Here is a 19,352-nt window from a genome sequence, read left to right as displayed (position 1 = left end):
TCCTGCGTAACGTAGCTGATCTGCCCTGTTCTAATGACAAGTCCCTTTGATTTAGATGTAACTATCATCAACCCGACTGGGCATTTTGCTGCTGTGTTATTATAGTTCACCTACGCTTTCCCTGGATGAAATAACCTGTGTTGGTGTAGAGGGTTGAAACCAGCAATTTGAGATCAAGGCAGTGGGTCTGCCCACAGCTGGGAATTAGGGTCATCCAGTTTCTTGTTTCTCCTGCTGTGCCAGAGAAGCTGTCTCTTATGATGGCCTTTTGCTTTTTTTCAGGTGCACAGATAAAGTAGCTGTTAAAGGTAAGAGCTGAATTCCTTCCTCTGTTCTAGTCCATCCAGAAAGGCAGGGCTATCCCACGAAGATAGCCAGACATCTGTTGTGTGTTGCTTTTAAAGAATGCTTTGTTGCTTGATGACATGCAGTTTGATTCCAAGGTCTCTCAAGTTTGTGGAACTGCAGCAAGGTGCTGCTGATGTTCTCGTGTGCTCACCATGCAAAAACTTAATATAGTGTTAGTTCTCTGTCAAAAGCTGAGGCCACACTGCTCTGCAGTTTGGCAGCTGTTGTTACACAGTGGTCCCGAGTCACTGGCAGAACCTGGGCTCCCATCTGTTCTGCTGCTGTCACGAGTACAGGTGTGGCTCCTCAAGAGCTGTGTGCAAGATAGATGCAAATAAGAGCATTCAAATATTAGTGCTTGTCCTTTTCTAGCTTTAGTGAATGACAGATTTTTTTATGCTTGTGTTTTCAGGGGTGAAAGAGAAGTTTTGAAAGGGAGATAGCAGCTTAATGTGTCTAATCAAAAAAGCCCCAACTGTGGGGAGCTGTGACCAGGAGCAGAACTTCTTCCAGTGTGAATTATGTGAACTCTGTGCATCTGTTTAACAGCTGCTTCTACTACCAAAAAAAAAAAAAAAAAGTGCTAGGGGGCTTTGTTCCTTACCCAGGGATGACTTCTGAAGCAGGTCCAAGTAAAAGGCTTTGTGTAGTCTTGGTTTTGATCTGGCACTAGACACTTGTCAGAATGAAGGGGTGAGGAAAGCAGGTTGTACACCTGTGCAAATGAGCTCACCTTTCTGCTGGGACGTTCAGTTCTGGTTTGCAGGCATTTGTATTTTCTCTTGTAATTCTGTAACTCTTTATTGCTACAAGTCTATAGCTTTGTCCCAATTACGTGTTGAAGTCTGTCACAGTTTCTAGGCTGGCATGGTGTATTTTTGCAGAATTAGCCAGCATGTGTTGAGCACAGACCCCAGCTGTGTGCCTGTGCCCCTTAACGCATAGAGAGAGGGTAGGCAGAATGTTGGAAGAGCTTCAGCCTTTTAGGTCAAAGCAGAGTTCCTGAAATGTATAAAAAGACGTGATGTTGTCACTTAATTCATGCCTAGTGTTAACATCGCACTTCAATGGTGATTTTCAGTGTTTTGGATACCCTTAAGCAGAAATGTTTCTGTGTTGTGGCAGAAAACAGTCAGAACAGTCCTGTTTTTACCCCACTTTCTTGGGATGTGCTTGGAATTGTCAAATGTCAGTCTGAAATTTCCCAAGTTTGGTGACTCTCTGCACTCTAGCTGTTTTAGACTTTTAACTTTGCCCTTTGAGAGAGTCATCTGTCCTTGAATGTGAGCGTGGAAAAAATATTGATTAAATTTCTTCGCCTTTTTTATTATTAGGGCTGCAGTCAAAATGGATGGCACGAACATATTCATGGAAATTGGCACTGGGAAGTGATGATTACTTCTAGTCCAAAGCAACTCTGCCCTGGTGATTTTTTGTTTGCTTGTTTTTTAGTCCTTACAAATGCAGAAGTGAGAAGCAGCACTTCTGTGTCCCAGCTGCTTGCTGGATGAATCCATGCTGCACACTTAAGCTTACTGGGGAAGACATGGAGAAAGACCAGATGAAGTGTCTTCCTCAGATCCTGCAGGAGAGGAGCTTTCCTCCTGCTCCCTCCTGTTTAGCTGTTAGCACAAAGTGTTTAAAGAAGCCTAATCAGGTGTAAGCAAACTGCAGCTTTCCTTGCCTAGCAGAGCTTGCGGTAGCTAGGAGTCCTTGTAGTGCTTCTGGAAGGTAAAATGCCATTTGTCACTTCACCCTGGGTGGAGCTGGATTGAGGAAGAAATCCAGTAAAACTGCTGAGCAGTTCTGGTGAATTCAGTGCTGGCATGAGAATGACAGGGGATTTAATCCTTTGTGGTGATTGGCATTATATTGTGACCCTTTGCCATAAAATACTTTGTCCAGTGTAGAATATCGAGTTTGCCTGAGCTCAGCTGAGAGCATCAGCCCCCATGGGCAGCACGGGTGGCCTGTGGAGCTGAGGACCTGGTGACACATCTGCCTGTCTGTTGGACAGGTGGAAAACCTGCTGTGCCAAAGTTTGTTCAGGACGTTTTGGTGCCATATGTTTGGGATTATGTTTTGAAGTCAAATCACCAGTGCTGCTGTTGGTAAAGGAGGCTTAAAGGTGATGGTTGTGATCATGGCTAAATCTGTGCTATTGATTATAACTGAGATGCTGTAGCAGTCCAAGTGTCTTGCCAAATGTTGTGTTCTTCTGTGTAGTGCCATGAGATCAGAGGGCTTTTCTGCTCCTCAGCTGGGGAGCACAGCACACAGTCTGACTGACGAGGGCTGCTGGGGAGGTGGCAGGAAGGTTAAAGTCGAAGGCTTGTGTTGTATCAGAACATGATGGTTGCACACTGGGGTGCACCAGGGCAGCTGCAAAGTCAGTCGTGCTGATTGTGTTTCCTGTCTCCTCTGCTTAGTCATGCAAGTGCAATATTTCCCTAATGTGTTTCTGTAGAAATATTAGTTACATAAGTAGAACATTTAATCTCAGTTTATAAGTGAATTCATGTAGCTGGAGTCAGACTGTAGTATAATTCATGTTTGAGTTCCCACAATGCTGTATATTCTTGTGGAAATTATCTTCATTTTAATTAGGCCTGAATAGTTTTAATTATTGGAATATAGATTTAATGAATACACTTCATGTCCTCCCATCACCAAACTGAAAATTCAGTGCTTACTGTGACTCTTAAGGTCATGTTAGCAGTCAAACAAAACCTGCTTCTCTGATTTAATTTTACACCCAGACCAGTTTCTGACTCTCATCTGCCTTTTTGTAAGATCTACCCTCTGCTGTTTAGTAATCTTAAGAGCTTGAATTAAATCTTTCAATCAATTCCAGTTGAAAGAACAGGCTGTGTGGCTGTTACGGAGGGATTGCTGGAGTAGTGGCTGAATATAAAGATGCCAGATTTGTGCTTAGTAGCAGAGCCCTCACCTTCCTGTGTTCCCAAGGCACGTGCTTTGCCTTGGAGGTTTTGGAGCTGCAGGTTGCAAGATGACTTCTACAGCAAGAGAAAGAGGGTATAGTTGGAAGCATTCAGACAAGCACAAAATGCCATGGATGAGCACTCAGATTACTGAATCTCTGTGTCTAACCTTGCTCTGTTTGTGCTCCACGTGGACCCTTGTTTATGCAAGTTAATTTTCTTGCATGTCTTGCAACTTTCCATGGGTATTGATGCCTTTTTGCAATAATAAGGGCAGGATCCAGTGTCATTCCTAACGTGCGTGAGGGCTGGGGAGCAGTGAAGTTAAAAGGTGGAAAGAAGAGTTTGTTGGAGAGGTAGGACAGGGCCTCATGAAACAGGTAGAGCCACGTGCACCTCCCTGGTGACCTCGGATCCAAGTGTTGTGCACAGCGTGGGCTGGAGGGTGATGCCAGCAGTGTTTGTGCTGCTTCAGCGCATGGTTAGAGGGGGAGCCATGAGTGGAACACTTCTCTGTTCACACCTGGGGGGAACTACCTTGCTGATAAGTTCGTGGGGTTGTTTTCTCCTGGTCTTCCCACACGAGGCTGCTGTAAAGCCCCCAGGTGGCGGCAGCTGCTGCCCTTCTCTCACTCCAGTGGCTTCCAAGCTGCGATACGAAGGCTCAGGGGACAGGGGGGTCAGAGGGTTGTGCCTTCAAGGACTGGGAAAGGACATGCCTGGGAAGTACAGGCAGTCCACTTCTAACTGCTAGAAAAGCTGTGAGAGTCCACAGATTAAACAAAAAAGATGGAAAACTGTCAAGACTCTAGTTGTGCAAAGTGTTGTTTGTTTGTTTGTTTTCATAGATAACTCTCATTATACCTCTTTATAATGACTGCTTTCCCTTAACACTTTGCCAGTGTTTTGAGGGAGAAATGTCATTACTTAAAATCAAACTTGATAAAAATATGCTGAATTTGAATAACTTGGATTGCCCAAGCCTACTTTGACTCCTATGAGGATGTTCCTGTGTCCCAATTGCACAATTTCACGGCACTTTGGGGCAGGGAGTTGTTTGGGTAGAGGTTTACATGAGGATTTTTTTCCTGAGTTTCATCTTTGTCTGTGCCATTAAAACAATTATATGTTCAGTCCCTTATCTGTTGCATGGTTACTACCTTAAATCTGAGTTGCAATCTGAGATGCATTTATGTTGTGGTGTGTTTATTTTAATAATAGTTGTTTTTTAACTCAGTAAGTTGTAGTCAATTTTCCATTCACTTAATGGTATACTGGTATTTTTTGAAAGTATCTACTTTGCAGGATTAGTAAGATGCTTTCATATGCTTTATAAATCAAAGTTTAGAAAATTTCTTGTTAGTAATCAGCAAACAATGAATCTGTAACAGTTGAAAGTTTTGTTTTTCTGTACAGCAAGGATAGATAAAATGGCACGGGTGTTTGTCACTGTTGTGATGTGAAAAAGAGGGAAATCTCTTACTGCAACAAGCCTACCAGCCTCTGAGCTGCAGGCAGAAGGGCTTGGTAAATAAAGGCTGGTAAAAGCAGCCGTGGAGCAGCAAACAGCTCCGGTTCTGGGGTAACTTTGTATTTCTGCTGCGGGCAGGAGGCTGTTTGGGGCAGCCCGGGGGCTGCAGCGGCTCTGCCTGCAGACCCGTGTCCTGCCTTCCCTCTGCCCTTCCTGCGGGGAGGGCAGATCGGGTCCCTGTTCTCTGGCTGCCTGCTGATCTCTCCCCAAAATATGGAGCACCGTGGCCCCTCTGTCTGCAGGTTGTTGGGGAACAGGGTTAGGAGGAGGGCAGTGGACAGAGAGCATGGTCATGCGAGTCCTCTGGTGAAGCAACTACTTCTTCTTCAGCAAGTAAATGCAGTTTGTTTGGACTTTTCCGTTCTGCTCTTTGCAATGGGTAATTGCCTGGGATTTTTGCTTTCCTTCAGTGCTTGGAAAGAGGGTTGAGGAGGTGTTGGCTCTGGGATATGTGTGTTTACTGCTCAGATCCTCATCAGCTTGCTACCAGCTTCCCAGACACGCTCTTAACACTTGGTGCATCCAGTGATGTAAGAAGGAAGCAGTGAGCACCCTGTTCCTGGAACAGTCTCCCATAAAGAAGCTACTGTGGGGCCAGGGAGGGATGTGCCTGCAGATGAAGTAAGAAGCAAAGCATGAGAAAACACAAGTGCCAGTCTCTGGCTTCCTTCAAAGTGGGTGTGTGTTATAGGGAGAAACTGAGACTCATAAGGGTGAGTTTATCTTCTGGTCTGGGAGGCAGCAGGCAAACTTTGGTATTTATTCCATTTGTTTCAGTTTGTGGTAATGCTGGTGTATGCAGAAAAATATTATACGAGTTCTGAGAGATGCTCTAGCTGGTTTGGTAACCCTGTGTGCAGTGCTCCAGGGGCAGAATGAGAGTGTGAACGAGAATACATTTATTTCTGCTGCACATTTGACACAGGAATCTGCTGACTAGGATGCTGAGTAAAGATGGAGCCTTACTGGGGTAAGCTCTGTCTTGTCTTTTGGTTGTCTAAACAATTATAAGAGGTACAACTTTGTAGCTATTTTCCTCCCCTGTTTCTTTTCTTGTCCCTTCTCCCAGTGACTGGTGTTTTCTTGGCAAATGTTAACGCTAAAGGGTGTTTGATGCCTCTTGAGTACCATCACTCATCTGTAATGTTTTCTTTCTGAATACTATTAAGTTTAAAGGCCTTTGAGAAGAATCAACAGAATGGTGAAAGTACCTCAGAATGAAACCTGTTTATTATTAAATGCTTTACTTAAGGGAGAGTTCAAGGTAGGAGGAGCCTGGGGAGCCAAAAGATGAAAAGGACTGGTAGGAGTTCAGAAGGTGGATATTCTTCACCCCCCTTGGATGATCCTGTAAGGTGCAGATGTGCAGCCCCTCCCGGCAGTGGCTGTTGCAGAGGCTACAGGAAGAGGTGGATAACAATTAACCTCAGCACTGGGGGAGTCAGGGCATTGTGAGCATGGGGGCATTTCTTGGCAGACTCACTTTGGCAAGTCATAGCTTCTGTTGCCCCGTTCTCCATGAAATGTGGTTTGGGCAGAAGAGCAGCTCTGAGTCCCAGGCCCGAAGGAGGCAGGAGCCCACATTGCAGCAGCCCATCAAAGGGAGTGCTCAGTGCTGCTTTTTTTTTTGTCCTCCTGGAGTTGGGAGTTCTTATGGCCTGGTGTCCATCACCACTGCCGACACTTGCAGTGCAGTAAGAGGATGTTGGCGTATAATCCATTTTCTGTGCATCCTCTGGGAGGACAGGAACCTGACAGAGAGATCGTGGCTAGCCAGAGCTAATGTTTTTGACAAGTTTATACACTTCTAAGTGCAGAATTGACTATGGCCTTTCCAATTTAAAATTTTCTGATGTTTCAGTCTCAAGAGGTCCAAGTGGCATCTTTTTTTGTTGGAAAAGCAGAGCCTGATTATCTGTAGTAGCATGTTGGTTCCCTCTATCTTATTTCTCATTTCTTTGCACCATTAGCCAAATCCTGCTGAGGAGTGAGGGTTTGTGTGTGGAGACATTTGGGAGGGGACGTGTCATGTTGTGCCCAGGTTTAACCAGGACATGTGGTAACCAAGATAGGAGTGAAAATAAATCACTGTGCAGTCAATGGGGGGAGGTTGGCATCTCCAGGCTCCTCCCACTGGTGATACAGAGACATGGACAGGGGTGTTCCTGACCCAAGTGCTGGCATGAGTTCTGCCTCACATCGGAAGCATGGGGAGGAATCCTCAAACCCAATTAAAATTGCAGCTTGTGATGACAGGCTTGTGATTACCCCTAATGCCAGGTCAGGTGTGTTAGAGAAGAAAGCAGCAGGAGGAGGACGTGCTGCTTTTCTCTCTAAGCCAGCTGCTGTCTCTGTGTTTAGTGCTGTGGGTCATTTCGTTTTGGTCTGGTTGTTGGTTTTTATTTTGTTGTTTTGTTTTTTTTGAGAGGCAGGCTAGGTTAATCAGAAAGTTGTTTTTATGAAGGAAAAGAGAAAAATTAGGTGTGGGAAAGAGACATAGTGTTTATTAAAAATCTAGGACTTTTCTCTTTGAATTTTAGATTTCAGACAATGTCTTGGTGAGGGCTGATTCCAGCTGCTGGTGCAGCTGAACACTTGGCAGATGCAAGTTTCCCAGTGCAGCTCTGACACAGGGGGGGCCTGTGTCCCCTGTTGGGAGGGTCTAGAATTAGAAGGATGTTCAACTGATAGCTCTGTATTGCTTTGTAGTGCTATATATTTTATTCAACTTTTTTTTTTTACTTAATTGCTGTGTGTTCTACTGCAGTGTAAATATTTTATGTTTCTCCTAACTGTGGATTTTTTCTTGAGGTATGCAGGTATTCATAGCATGTAAAACTGCAGTGAATCTGCTAAGCAAGCATACTGAGGTAGAGGAAGAGGTAAAAAGGGGAAATAGTGGGGAAAGGCTTAATAAACACCTACACTTCAGAGAATTGAAGCAAAATTGCTAAGCGATCCTGCGCTTTGTAGAAATGTATTCTTAGGGAGGTCTGTTTCAAGTCTGTAAGTCTGATCTTCACAATACAAACTCTTTCTGGGAAATCAGCTGAATGCCTGATCTTCCAAGGGAATAAAGCTCCTTCAAGAGCAGCAGTGTTTGAGGGCGAAATTTCTAGAGAATAGTCTCAAATGCTTTTTGATTAGATTTAGCATTAAAAAAACCCGAGGATGTTCACACTTAGGATTAAAAATGTAAAGCAATCGTAGATCACCTTGATATCTGCTAAACCAAGAAGCCAAAAAGAAGGTGTGGTTCCTGCTCTGGTGATGATGGGGCTCTATACATGTAAAATACGAGACTTGGTAGCTGTTTCACAGTGAAACTGTGATGCCTCACATCCTGGATTCCAGTCAGATTTTTTTCAATCAAATGTTGATTATTCCCACCTTGGTAATCAAGGACTGGGGAAAGAGTCACACAAAGCAAACTACATGTTGCAAGTAAAAGGATCATTTGGTTCAAAAGGCTTGATGTGAAATTAGAGGTTTCCAGCTGGGGAGTGCCTCGGGATGTCTCTGGTACCACCTGCTGCTTAACACAGCTTCAACGCAGAATCCAGAGGCTTGCTCAAGCCTGTTGTCAGCCTTCTTGTGGCGAGATGGACCTCCGTGAGGTGATAGTGGAGGTCTGGAGGTTGGCCTTGATGTGCAATTTGCTCTTCACAGGGACCCCCAGCACAGCACAGGACTTCCTGCTGGTTGTGACCCACTGCCAGGCCTGTCAGCAGCAGGGCCGGTGGCTGCTGGGGCAGCAGATCCCCCTGGGGCTGGGGCAGCAGGGTAAACGTGTTTGGGTGGGGAGGAGTGGGGCAGAGCCTAGCCAAGAGCACAGGCCTGCGGAGCACTGCAGCTGGGTTTGTGTGCTAAAGCAGTGGCAAACCTGTAGTTCTGAGCTCAGCCAGATACTTGGAATTGATTTCTTCAGTACATCATTTGTGAAATTTCAAAAGGCATTTTTGTGCATAAAGGTCCAGTGTCACAGCAAGCACCAAAAACTGAGGTAAAGTGAACTGTCCTCGGGAATTTTAGTTTTTAAGGGATGAACTTGCTCACAGAGATGTTTTTGCCAGTTCTGTTATCTTGCCAAAACATCTGGAGATGAGCCATCCACCAAAAAAGAAACCACCTGTAGAGGCTATAAGTGAATGCAAAGATCTCAGGCTACCTGTGGTTGTGATGCTTTTTGCTCTAGCACAAGACCAGAAACATCCCCCTCAGATTCCTCTGGGTTACTACCAGGTGTACAATTCTGATTAAATATGTGTTTGGGGGATTCTCCAAACACAACTGAATCTGGTCCATTTTTGAAGTTAGTCTTTCATAAAGCAGTTGCTGAGTTTTATGAGTGTCTTATCTTGTAATGCTTAGGGGAGATCAGAACCAGCAAATAATCATCTTATAAGCCTGTATCAGAGAGACATGTAAGCTGTTTTTAAATATTTGTGTCTTTGCTTAGAGGCAGTAGGAGATGTGGTAAGAGTTTTAAAGGCTGGCTGAAGTAAGGCCCCGGGGTGTGTCCTGGCTTGGCAGAGCTGCGCGCCAGATCTGCGAGAGGCAGAGGAGTCCCCGGCACAGCCGAGTGTCTGCGTTAATGACAGCTTATGCTTTTCATTATTATTGACGAGATCGCAACGGGTGTTTCAGATCCCAAAGAAGAGAAGGAGGAGGAGGAGGAGGTTAGCAGCGCCCCGAGCCGCGGCTCCCCGGCTGGCGCGGGCAGGCCCGGCAGGAGCTGGCGCAGCAGGGCCGCCCGCCAGCGCCACGCCGAGCGGGCCCGCGCCGCCAGGACCAAGCCGGGCGCCCTGCAGCTCGTCTGCAAGTCGGAGCCGAACGCAGACCAGCTCGAGTACGGTACGTGGGGGTCCTGGCGCGGAGCGCCTGCAGAGAGGCGGGTGTTGAGAAGCTGTGAAGGGCGCTGGGCGCGGGCGTAGCGCAGAGCTGCGCGCAGGCTGGCCGGCGCTGCGCAGCCAGCGGTGCCCTCTGCCACCAGCACTCCTGGAGCCGAGTGTCGACACAGCAGCTCCCTGCAGCAGACACAGATTGAAACCTAATGGTGGCTTTTCCTTTCAGTGGTCACAGAAGAGCACCAGTCTCCAGCTAGAGTCAGGTAGGAAACTCATTATTTTGTGTTATTTCTTCCTATTCAGTGTCTCAAGACAGGAAAATAAATGCTTCTGTGGAAGGATGTATGGGGTGGATAGTAGGTCTGTTTTCGTTCAGTCCTGGACCTTTGCATTTTCAGTCTGGGTTGTAGATAGACTGCAGATGTCAGGAGATACTGTGAAGAAGTGGACAGTAAGATGCAGCCTGGGCATTTCACCTTGTAGCTTTATTCCTTCAGGAGCAGAGGCTGTAATTGGGTGGGTTCACAAGAGGAGGCTGCTGTGCCTAGCCTATCTGTTTTGGCTGTCGTCATGCCCCTTAGTCGTAGCTGTTTCCTCAGCCATCCTGGATGAGAAAGGGCTGTGTGATAGTGTCTTTACCCATCCTAGGGGATGAAGCATGAATGGTTTTGTAGTACTGCTTAAGCTGTTGCTGCTAAAGTCCTCTGTTTTCCTCTTCTCCTAGCAGTGATGATGAGGAGATGCTCATCAGTGAGGAAGAAGTTCCCTTCAAAGATGATCCGAGAGATGAAACCTACAAGCCCCATCTAGAAAAGTATATTGGATTATATACTTACTGTGTCTTTAGACCCCAAAAAATTGTGGCATCTTGGTTGAATGAGCTTAATACTACCCAAAGAACCCGTGCTGGTTGTCAGGGTGGAATGGCTCGCATTGGACACAACATTTTCTAAATATTGCCTGCAGCTCTTCCCTAATGGTATAAATAGAGCCAGTGGAGCCCTGCTGGCTGTCAGGTTCTTCCTTAATCCTTGTTCATGCTTCTGCCTAGAAGTGGGACTTAATAAATAGTTTGGAACTTAAATCCAGTTTTTGCTTAAGTCTTCATAAAATGCGTACGATGGGAAGAGTATTGGAGTAAAATGTATTTATATCTTTGTAGGGAAACACCAAAGCAAAGGAGGAAAACTAGCAAGGTGAAAGAGGAAAAAGAGAAACAGAAGGAGATTAAGTTAGAAGTGAAAGAAGAGAATGAGTTTCAGGAAGATGAAGAACCACCAAGGAAGTGAGTAAAACTCTGCAGTTTTTTTGTAGCAGTGTGTATTGTATATGTTGCATTCTTGCTAGTGTAGAACAGTGTTTTGCTGTTGACTTCCCCCCTCCTCTGGGCTTGAAAGGTAATAGGACAGAACCTTTTGTTCTTACAGAAGTCCTGCTTCCTGCTATCTTGCACGTGGTGGGCAAGGAAAAATAGAAGAGTTGGTATTTTCATTTAGTTTGAGGGGTTTTTCTCGATAGTGTGGTTTAGTCAGCCTACCTGTGTATGTTGTGATGTCTGAAGCGGGTTAGTCTGTCTTAGAAAACCAGTCAGAGAAGGCAACAGCTTTTCTGTTGTGTGCCTAGAGGCAGACAGGGGGTACCTTGTATGTGTCATGTGGTAAGTGTCGTCTTTGTACATTTGGGACTAACCTACCAGTGCTCAGGAAAAACAGCTGTGTTCTCCCTCGTTTTGGAGAAATAAAGAACAAACTTTTGCTACCTTGTCAACCACTAAGTGCTTCAAGTGGAGACTTGAAACCTTTGGGTATGCTGTCACTGGAACTCTACACTGAAGCTTTTCTTCTGGCAACAGAGGTAGATTGGATTTATATGTCTGTGTAAAAGACGTTCTTTTGGGATAGTGTGAAGGGGAAAAAGAAAAGCCGTTTTTGTACTTAAGCTCCTCTATGAGCAGTTGGAACAAACGAGGCTCCCTCTGCTGGTCTGCAGCATTGGGCTCTTGACACCTTCGTTTAAACTTCTCTTGCTGTTTCTAAGCTGCTGCAGAACTGATTTACATTGGGGAGGAACAAGCATGCTGGGATTTTGAGAATAATTTTTTTCCTGTTAGAGATGGCTTTCTGAGGCTTGTGGTTGTGGTGTTTGGATCAGACACTGCTTTTGTGTGTAGCAAAACCTGTGCCTGCTGAAGGCTTGAATGCTGAGTCCCTGTTCAATAAAGATGTCTCAGTACAGTCTAGAATGGTTTTCCATTTATCTCCTGGAAGTGTCTCAGCAACGTGGTCAGGCAGGCACAAAGTTCTGGACACAGCTGTTGCTTGGCAGGGTGCATTTTACTTGTAAGCATAGGTCTGCTCAGACAGAGCATAGATTTATTTTTTTTTTGTCTTGACAGGTGTATGAGCTGCTGTAGTTAATTCAGGAGGCTGTAAAATATCTGCTACCTCATTAATCCTGTTCTTCCTGGTCACGCAGATTGATGTTTTGCACGTGGTGTGAAACGTTACCCAACAGAGCAGAAGAAATAGGGTCCACCATCAGTTCTGGACTGTTGGCAAAATTACATGTTTATAAAAAATGCATTAGGAAATGGGAGCGGTTTTGAGAGCAAACCATATGAAGTGTTTATTTCTCAGGAATGTTGTCTTCCTCTGAATCAGCCTCCAACTTGCACTGGGGTGATTTTTCTATAGCTGGCAGTTAATGAGGCCATAGCTTGCTAATTGTCTGCAGCAGAAACTTCAAAGAGTAGAATCTTGTCTGCTGATGTGCAGCCTGGAAAGGGAAGAATTTAACCATAAGATCACAAATAGTTTGGACAGTTGCAGGTTTAAAAGAAAAAACTTGAAGCCATGATGGAGGCACTGACCGAGAAACACGCAGGAGCTTCTTAGGAATGTTTATTCCAAGCAACAGTCTGATAAATGAAAATTTATACCACAGATTTGAATGTTAGTCATTAATACATTACAAAATATTAATACACTACAGAATATTAATACATTACAGCACAACTACTTAAGGATAACTAAGATTTTTTTTGACTAGTCTTAACATGGATGATAATAACAGCCCCACATGTGCACGCTCAGACAAAAGAGAGTGTTTCCCCCTGAGGTACCTGGAATCACTTGCCCAGCAGAGAAAAGGTTCGTGCGAAGATATATCTAGAAGAAATATATCACATGCCAAAGATGAGGTCACAATCTCGAGAAGTTTCCTTAGTTGGTGTCCTGACCTAAGTAGCAGGCATCCTGGCAGACCTGCTGCTCCAAGGGGAAACCCAGCCAGCTTCCCGGCAGGGAACTCCATTTTCATGGACTAAGTCAGCTTTGACCTGTAGTCATTAATTTGTTATTCTGCCTGGGTCAAGAGAATATCCCCCTGCAGGGATTAAGACCAGAAATGGGGCCTCAGCACCCCAAGTCTGACCTAACAAAGGTGGCCCATCAAGGCTGCTTTTGCGAAATCCAGAGAGCTTAACAGATGATGATGGGAAGGTGGGGCACCCATTGGAGACAGATTGGAGCCAGGCAGCCGTGCTCAGGAGCCTGTGGTGCTCTAGACCTAGAGGTAGTTGTGCAGCTGCAGCCTGACTACTGTCGGCAGAGGCCGGGTGATTTCAGGTCTGCCACGTACCACCAAATATCATGCAGAAAAGTGTCACCTTCCCCGGGGAGCCACCCGTGTCTGTGGCAGTTCTGCAGAGTGCAGAGGCACTTTGCACGGAGGTCTGGTTATTTATCTTCTGTAGGGGACCCGCCCATCTCCTAAAAGAGCTTTCCTTAGAATCTCTTCGTTCCGATGCAGACCACGTAGCTGGCTTGCCAGATAAGATAACTTGCTCTGGGTGCAGTGTTCCTTTTCTGCCATAAAAGAGTTCTGTAGTATTTCTTAAAGCGTGCTCCTGCTTTATAGCATACACTTCAAAAGCTCTGCCCACTACCAATGTAGAGAAGTTTCTTCCAATTCTGTTTCTGTAACCCTGTTACAGGAGGGGAAGGAGGAGAAAGGATGACAAGAGCCCAAGGCTGCCCAAGAGAAGGTAAGTGTTCCCCTCAGTTCTGTTCTGAAGACTTGTTTCCCTTGTGTCCTGCACAGAGATGTTGATTATCTCAAAGCCATCTCTCTTGTACAGGACAGAAATCTGCCTTCAAGGAAAGAAAAAAAAATATATATAAAAAAAAAATAGCAGCATGCCTCGACTTCCTTCCTTTCCTTCCCCCTTCTCCCTGTAGGTGTGGGATTGATTTTTTCCAACTGAACCCTAACTCCCTCCTTCTCACTTCTGAGTAGATCCTTAGCCTAGCATTAGCCAGTTCTGGGAACTCTCTCCTGTGGTTTTCTCAGCTCTGGGAAGAGCCCTCAAGTAGTGCCAGGAGTGGAGTGAAATACTGGATAGTGTGAGCACAGCCCAAACAAGAATACTGGAGCAGTAGTCCTCTGCTCTCACATCACTGAGCTGCACTCAGTCATTTCTCTTGCTGTTGCCCTGGCTTCAGCTGCATCCTCTAACCACTGCCCCCTCCTTACGGCCTCCTCAGGAAGAAGCCCCCAATACAGTATGTCCGCTGCGAGATGGAAGGCTGCGGCACAGTCCTGGCTCACCCGCGTTACTTGCAGGTTGGTTGAGGCTTTTCCCTTCCTGAGTGGCATGTCTGAGGGCAGGGAGGGGCCATTCAGAGCAGGTATCTAATCCTCCACTGGCACTGAAACACCCTTTCTAATAGTGACGTTTTGGTAGATTTAACCACCTGTGGCCAGTTGTGTCTTTCTGCCCAATTGCTAGGGGTCCACATTCGTTTGTTTTCTTTCAAATGGAGATCAAAGCCTTTGCGTTTGTGCTGTAAGGGTGTCTTGTCAGAGACTGGGGTCTGGTGGCTGGCCAAGGGGCCATCTGGGATCCATGTGTCTCAGCTGTTCTCTTAGCCATGTAAAGATAGAGTCTACAAACTTTCACTCTTCCTTTGTAGCATCACATAAAGTACCAGCACTTGCTGAAGAAAAAATACGTGTGTCCTCATCCCTCCTGTGGTCGGCTCTTCCGACTCCAGAAGCAGCTCCTGCGGCATGCCAAGCACCACACAGGTACCGCGCGGTGGGAAACGGATACAAACTCCTCCTCAGATCAGTGAACAGAGAGGGGAGGGAGGGGAGAAAAATGGAAAAGCTCTAGGACTTCTGGGGAGACTGAAGCCAAGGCAGGTGACAAAGATTTGCAGCAGTAGCACAATATTATTTCCTTCTGGATTACTGTATTTTAAGGAAATTAAAGAAATAGGCTTTTAATTCACCTCTTGGTGAGTAGCACTCGGGGGTTCTGTAGAGGAACAAACCAAGTCAAACTCTATCCTAAATTGCCAGTCCTTCAGTATTGGTCAGAATGGATAATTAGCTCTTAGGAGAGTCTTAATCACTCCTTAACTCTCCAGCTGCTGTGTTGTATTGCTGGGCACCTCCTTTTCTATGCCAGCCGGCCTCCCAGCACTTCTAGTTCTGCTGCTTCTTGGGCAGCTTTGCCTGCAACATGTGAGAGCTGGGAAAGGGAGCAGATCTGTGGGAGAGTAATGCTCCAACTGGTGTTGCTTTTTAGATCAAAGGGATTACATCTGTGAGTACTGTGCCCGGGCGTTTAAGAGTTCTCATAACTTGGCGGTGCACCGAATGATCCATACGGGCGAGAAGCCCTTGCAGTGAGTACCTCTGCCTGTCTCTTGCTCCCCTACATTGAGGACCCCTGGGTACACCAAGGGTGTTCTTGGGCCGTGCCAAGAGCAGGAGCAGCTCTGAAGTCAAGGCTGGAACCTGTTCTTGGTCTCCCGCCTCTCTTTAAACGCACACCTGTAGGAGTGTTGGAGGTGCCACTTGTCTCACCTGCTCCTTGAGGCAATGTCTCAGGAGAAATCTGAGGAACATAAGCCCTCTGCAAATAAAACTGGAAGAGCTGGAGCCGCGGTGACATCCCATTGTAGCGAGTCCCTGCTGTTGTCCTGGGTTATCTCTTTGCTACTGCTGTCCCCACAAGTGTGTGGGGATGTCCCTTTGTTGTGACCTTCCCCTTCTCCCCTCCCAGGTGTGAGATCTGCGGGTTCACCTGCCGGCAGAAGGCTTCCCTCAACTGGCACATGAAGAAGCACGATGCAGACTCATTCTACCAGTTCTCCTGCAACATTTGCGGCAAGAAGTTTGAGAAGAAGGACAGCGTGGTGGCTCACAAAGCCAAGAGCCACCCTGAAGTGCTTATTGCTGAAGCACTGGCTGCCAACGCAGGTGCCCTGATCACCAGCACTGACATCCTGGGCACTAATCCTGAGGCCATTGTGCCGCCCACCGACGGCCAGGGCCTCCCCCTCCTTCCTGACCCCCTGGGAAGCGCGGCCCCCGCTGACTGCCTGCTGCTCACCCCCGAGGGGGTCCCGAAGACCTTCTGCGGAGGCGCCGAGCGCGTCAGCCTGGTGGCTGATGGCAAGCTCTTTGTGGGCAGCGGCAGCAGTGCAAACCCAGAGGGGCTGGTCATGAACACAGAGATCCTGGGAGCCACCACAGAGGTGCTCATTGAAGATTCAGACTCCACTGGACCCTAGTGGGCGGGGAGCACGTGGGTGCTGGGACTCTGTATTTAAAAGGAAAAAAAAAAAAAAAAAAAAAAGCTGAGACACTTACTGAAAGAGAGAAAAGTTAAAGAACACTTACAGTACTAGTAAATAACCGAAGGGTCTGCTCCCCTCCAGTGTGGATCACAGCGCATCCTCTTTCTCCCAAGCACTTCTCTCTCTCGCGCTGCTCCTTTGTAGAAAGGGGCAGATGCTGCCATTACCAGAGCAAGTTGGATTGAGCAATGGATTTCTGCAGGGGGCACTCCTGAAACCTCTCGCTCTACCCCAACGCAGATAGATGCCTTTCTGGTTCCTTGACGTGGCCCCACTCGCAAACTAGAAAGCATTTGATGTGCTCTGGACAAGTTTCTTAGGACTCCCTCTCGCCCCTGATCCCAACTTCTATGCATCGCTGCACTCTGGTCCTTGCAGTCTCATTCTTCCTCCCAGGGCTGGGAGTTTGGCTTGGCACTTTAGGCCCCCTCAGCAGGGTGAGCTGTGAGACAGAGCACGTCCCTCTCCCCACCACGCTCCTCTGCTCCAGCTCTGGCAGGAAGTCGAGGGAACGCCCTGGCTCATAGATCATGTTTGCTTGGAGAGGCCCGGGGGCTACGGGAGCCCTGCGTGGGAGAGGCAAGGAGGAGCATCCCAGTTTGACGACAGTAATTTGCACTTTGAACATGTTTCGTTTTTGTGTTGTGGTAACAAGATTCCTTATTTATTGATTAAAAAAGGGTCGGTATTTTTGAGTTATGTTCTTGGTGGGGGGTGTGGAAGGGGTTCAGGCCATTTCCCAGTGTGCTCCTTCGCACTAGAGCTGCAGGGAGCGCGTCACGCTGTCGCAAGAGCAGCCGGGAGAGCCCGGGGGAAGGCAGCCTGCTGGAGTCAGATGTCTCGCAGCTTTCCCAGAGTAGGGGGAGAGTCCCTGGAGATGAGCCTGTGTGCAGTGGGAGCCTCTGCAGCAGCGTTTTAAGCAGGAGGATGAGGTGAGTGGTGGAACAGCTGGCTGTTGTCTCCTTCCTTCCCAGGCTGGGGTGAGCTTGCATTAAATGCTCTTCTTGCCTCCCCCTTGCTCCCTAGCCTTTTAGGGAAGAACATCGTTAGCCAGGAACTTGTGTCTTAGAACAGTTGTGAGCTGCTTGCTGCTGGAGGATGTTGTGCTCCTCATCCAACTCTGCCTCACCAGGTCTAGACAAAGAGACAGAAGCAGGGACTAGATATGGTTGTCTCAGGCTTGTTTATCCAAGGCAGTAAACTGACATGGGACTAAGGGGCTGTTGGCTTCTCTCCCTGCCCCTGTTTTGGGTGAAGGGTGTTGTGCAGCAGTGTTCTCAAAGCTTCTCTCTTCTGTGCAAGTACCCCTGCTTTCCATGAAACGTGGCAGTTCAAGTGTTGCCTGCTGGTATAGTTAGGACAGCTCTGAGCTCTTGGGAAAGTTTACATGGGATATGATGTGTCTGCTATGGAGACTTGGATCTATTTGCTTTTACCTGGAACTTTGTGTGGAGATTCAGTGGCCTTGAATTCATAGTGTTTTTGAAAGAGGTGAAGAATAACCTGGGCTTTTTATTTGTTTGCTTGGTTTTTTTGGTTTGGCTTATGTGATTGGGAGCTGAGCTGAAGTATCTTGCCTGAGCACAAGATGAGCTAAATTGGTCTGTAGCACAGAACAGCTAGGCAAAATCGGGTACCTGGGGTCTGGAGAATGGCAATAAAACATGGAATGTAATAGGAAACTTTTCACAGGAAACTGGCTCTGAACACCCACTCTGTCCCGTGTGCTGCCTGGAAATGCAGCTGTGGCCCAAGCCTGGCAGCTTTTATTGGGCCATTTGTCCTGATCTGCCCCCTCCCCCCCTTACACTGGTATCTGTTAGAGCAAGTTGAAACACTTCTGGTGTTGGGGCGGTTTGTGGCTTAACAGTTTGCAAAGCTGATGTCTTATGCCCTGGGCGTGGGCATCCCACGTGCTTGCACCGGGGCTCCCGTGCCTGCAGGGTCTGGTCACAAGCCAGTCCTGGAGGTGAGGGCCCCTCATACCTGAATGTGGGTCCCCTGGGACAGTGCATGTCAGGTCTGTGGTGGTGTAGTGTTAAACTGAACCAGTTTCCACAGTTGGGATGATCCGATTTCTTGCTTGGATCAAATTACTGTGACTTCCAGCAGGAAGCTTTCGGGTAGCCAGCTGGTCCTCTCCCCTTGTAGACTAAAGAGAAGCAGCATGATTAAATGTGTTCAAACCCAACTCTGATGGTTTCACCCTGCAGCAGTGTGGGTCTTCAATATGGGGAGACTTGGGGCTGGCTGGGCCATGTTGAGTGGTGGCATGTCTCCTGCCCGGGATCCTGGCCGCCAGCAGCAGATGTGCTCGTGTGGCACGGGCTGGCCCTGTCCCTCCCTGCCCCCCAGCCCCCATGGCTGCAGACTGAGCTGCTGGAGCTGCTGGTCGTGCCCTGCCCCTGTGCCCGTGGGAGGGGTGGGCAGAGCCTTGCACAGAACACTAAACGGAGAGCTCGGGGTTTTGTTTTCTGAGGGATGGCGCTAAAATGCTTATGGGTCAAGGGCTTGCTCACCTCTGGTGACACAACTCTTGGCACCTGGCTGGGAGGTGAGGGAAGCTGCTCCATCCTGTGTCTGCTCCAGCCATCCCAAGCGGAGCACAATTTGCCACTGGCTGCATTTTTGAGACGCAGAATCGAGCAGCTCATTTGCTTCCTGGTCCGGACACCTCTAATCCCTGCCACTCCCTGCCTTGTCCTTCCATACTCGCCTCTCGTAGGTCTTTTTCTTTTCCTGGTCTCGGCCAGTTGCCTGTCTGTCCTCTAACCACAGCCTGCTAACCCCTGATGTAGGAGAGACCGGTGTAGCTTCCTTCCCGCTCCCATTTGAAACCGTGAAACTGACACAGCCCTCCTGCAGCTCCTCCTCCCCTCGATGTCTCTCCTTCACTCGCATGCAGTTTGCTTCAATAAATTATTGTAGTAGTTTGCAATAAACTTTTTTTGTATTTTTTTTCCCTGTATTTATTTTTTTCCTCCTCCCGGGGAGGGGCGCAGGGCCCTTGGCCTGCTCCGCGGAGCTTGTGGCT

At 47.4% G+C, this 19,352-nt stretch overlaps 1 protein-coding gene across 3 annotated transcripts; it reads left to right on the top strand.

Annotated features, from left to right (window-relative positions):
- The first annotated feature begins 1,364 nt into the window (after window positions 1-1,364).
- ZFP91 (ZFP91 zinc finger protein, atypical E3 ubiquitin ligase) lies at window positions 1,365-19,276 on the top strand. Of its 3 annotated transcripts, XM_051622407.1 has the most exons (10): window positions 1,368-5,791; window positions 9,469-9,675; window positions 9,895-9,931; window positions 10,393-10,482; window positions 10,831-10,953; window positions 13,663-13,713; window positions 14,213-14,291; window positions 14,642-14,756; window positions 15,262-15,361; window positions 15,742-19,276. In XM_051622407.1, exons 1-10 carry the CDS (start codon window positions 5,776-5,778, stop codon window positions 16,250-16,252), a joined length of 1,329 nt encoding a protein of 442 aa, XP_051478367.1. In that variant the 5' UTR covers window positions 1,368-5,775; the 3' UTR covers window positions 16,253-19,276. The 3 variants fall into 3 exon arrangements, with proteins under 3 accessions (XP_051478365.1, XP_051478367.1, XP_051478366.1); XM_051622405.1 differs by having other exon boundaries at window positions 1,365-9,675; XM_051622406.1 differs by having other exon boundaries at window positions 1,368-9,675; window positions 10,396-10,482.
- Window positions 19,277-19,352: the final 76 nt, after the last annotated feature.

The sequence above is a fragment of the Apus apus genome, chromosome 5 (assembly GCF_020740795.1).
Source record: "Apus apus isolate bApuApu2 chromosome 5, bApuApu2.pri.cur, whole genome shotgun sequence".
NCBI classification, from domain to species: domain Eukaryota; kingdom Metazoa; phylum Chordata; class Aves; order Apodiformes; family Apodidae; genus Apus; species Apus apus.
The sequence above is the reverse complement of the archived record's forward strand: the minus strand, read 5'-3'. Positions and strand labels throughout refer to the sequence as shown.

Excerpts from the sequence above, each read along its gene's own strand:
- ZFP91 (XM_051622405.1), top strand. The coding sequence starts at position 9,426 with ATGCTTTTCATTATTATTGACGAGATCGCAACGGGTGTTTCAGATCCC. Across the intron at positions 9,676-9,894 it reads CGCAGACCAGCTCGAGTACG|TGGTCACAGAAGAGCACCAG; the intron begins GTACGTGGGGGT and ends TTTTCCTTTCAG. Across the intron at positions 9,932-10,392 it reads CAGTCTCCAGCTAGAGTCAG|CAGTGATGATGAGGAGATGC; the intron begins GTAGGAAACTCA and ends CTCTTCTCCTAG.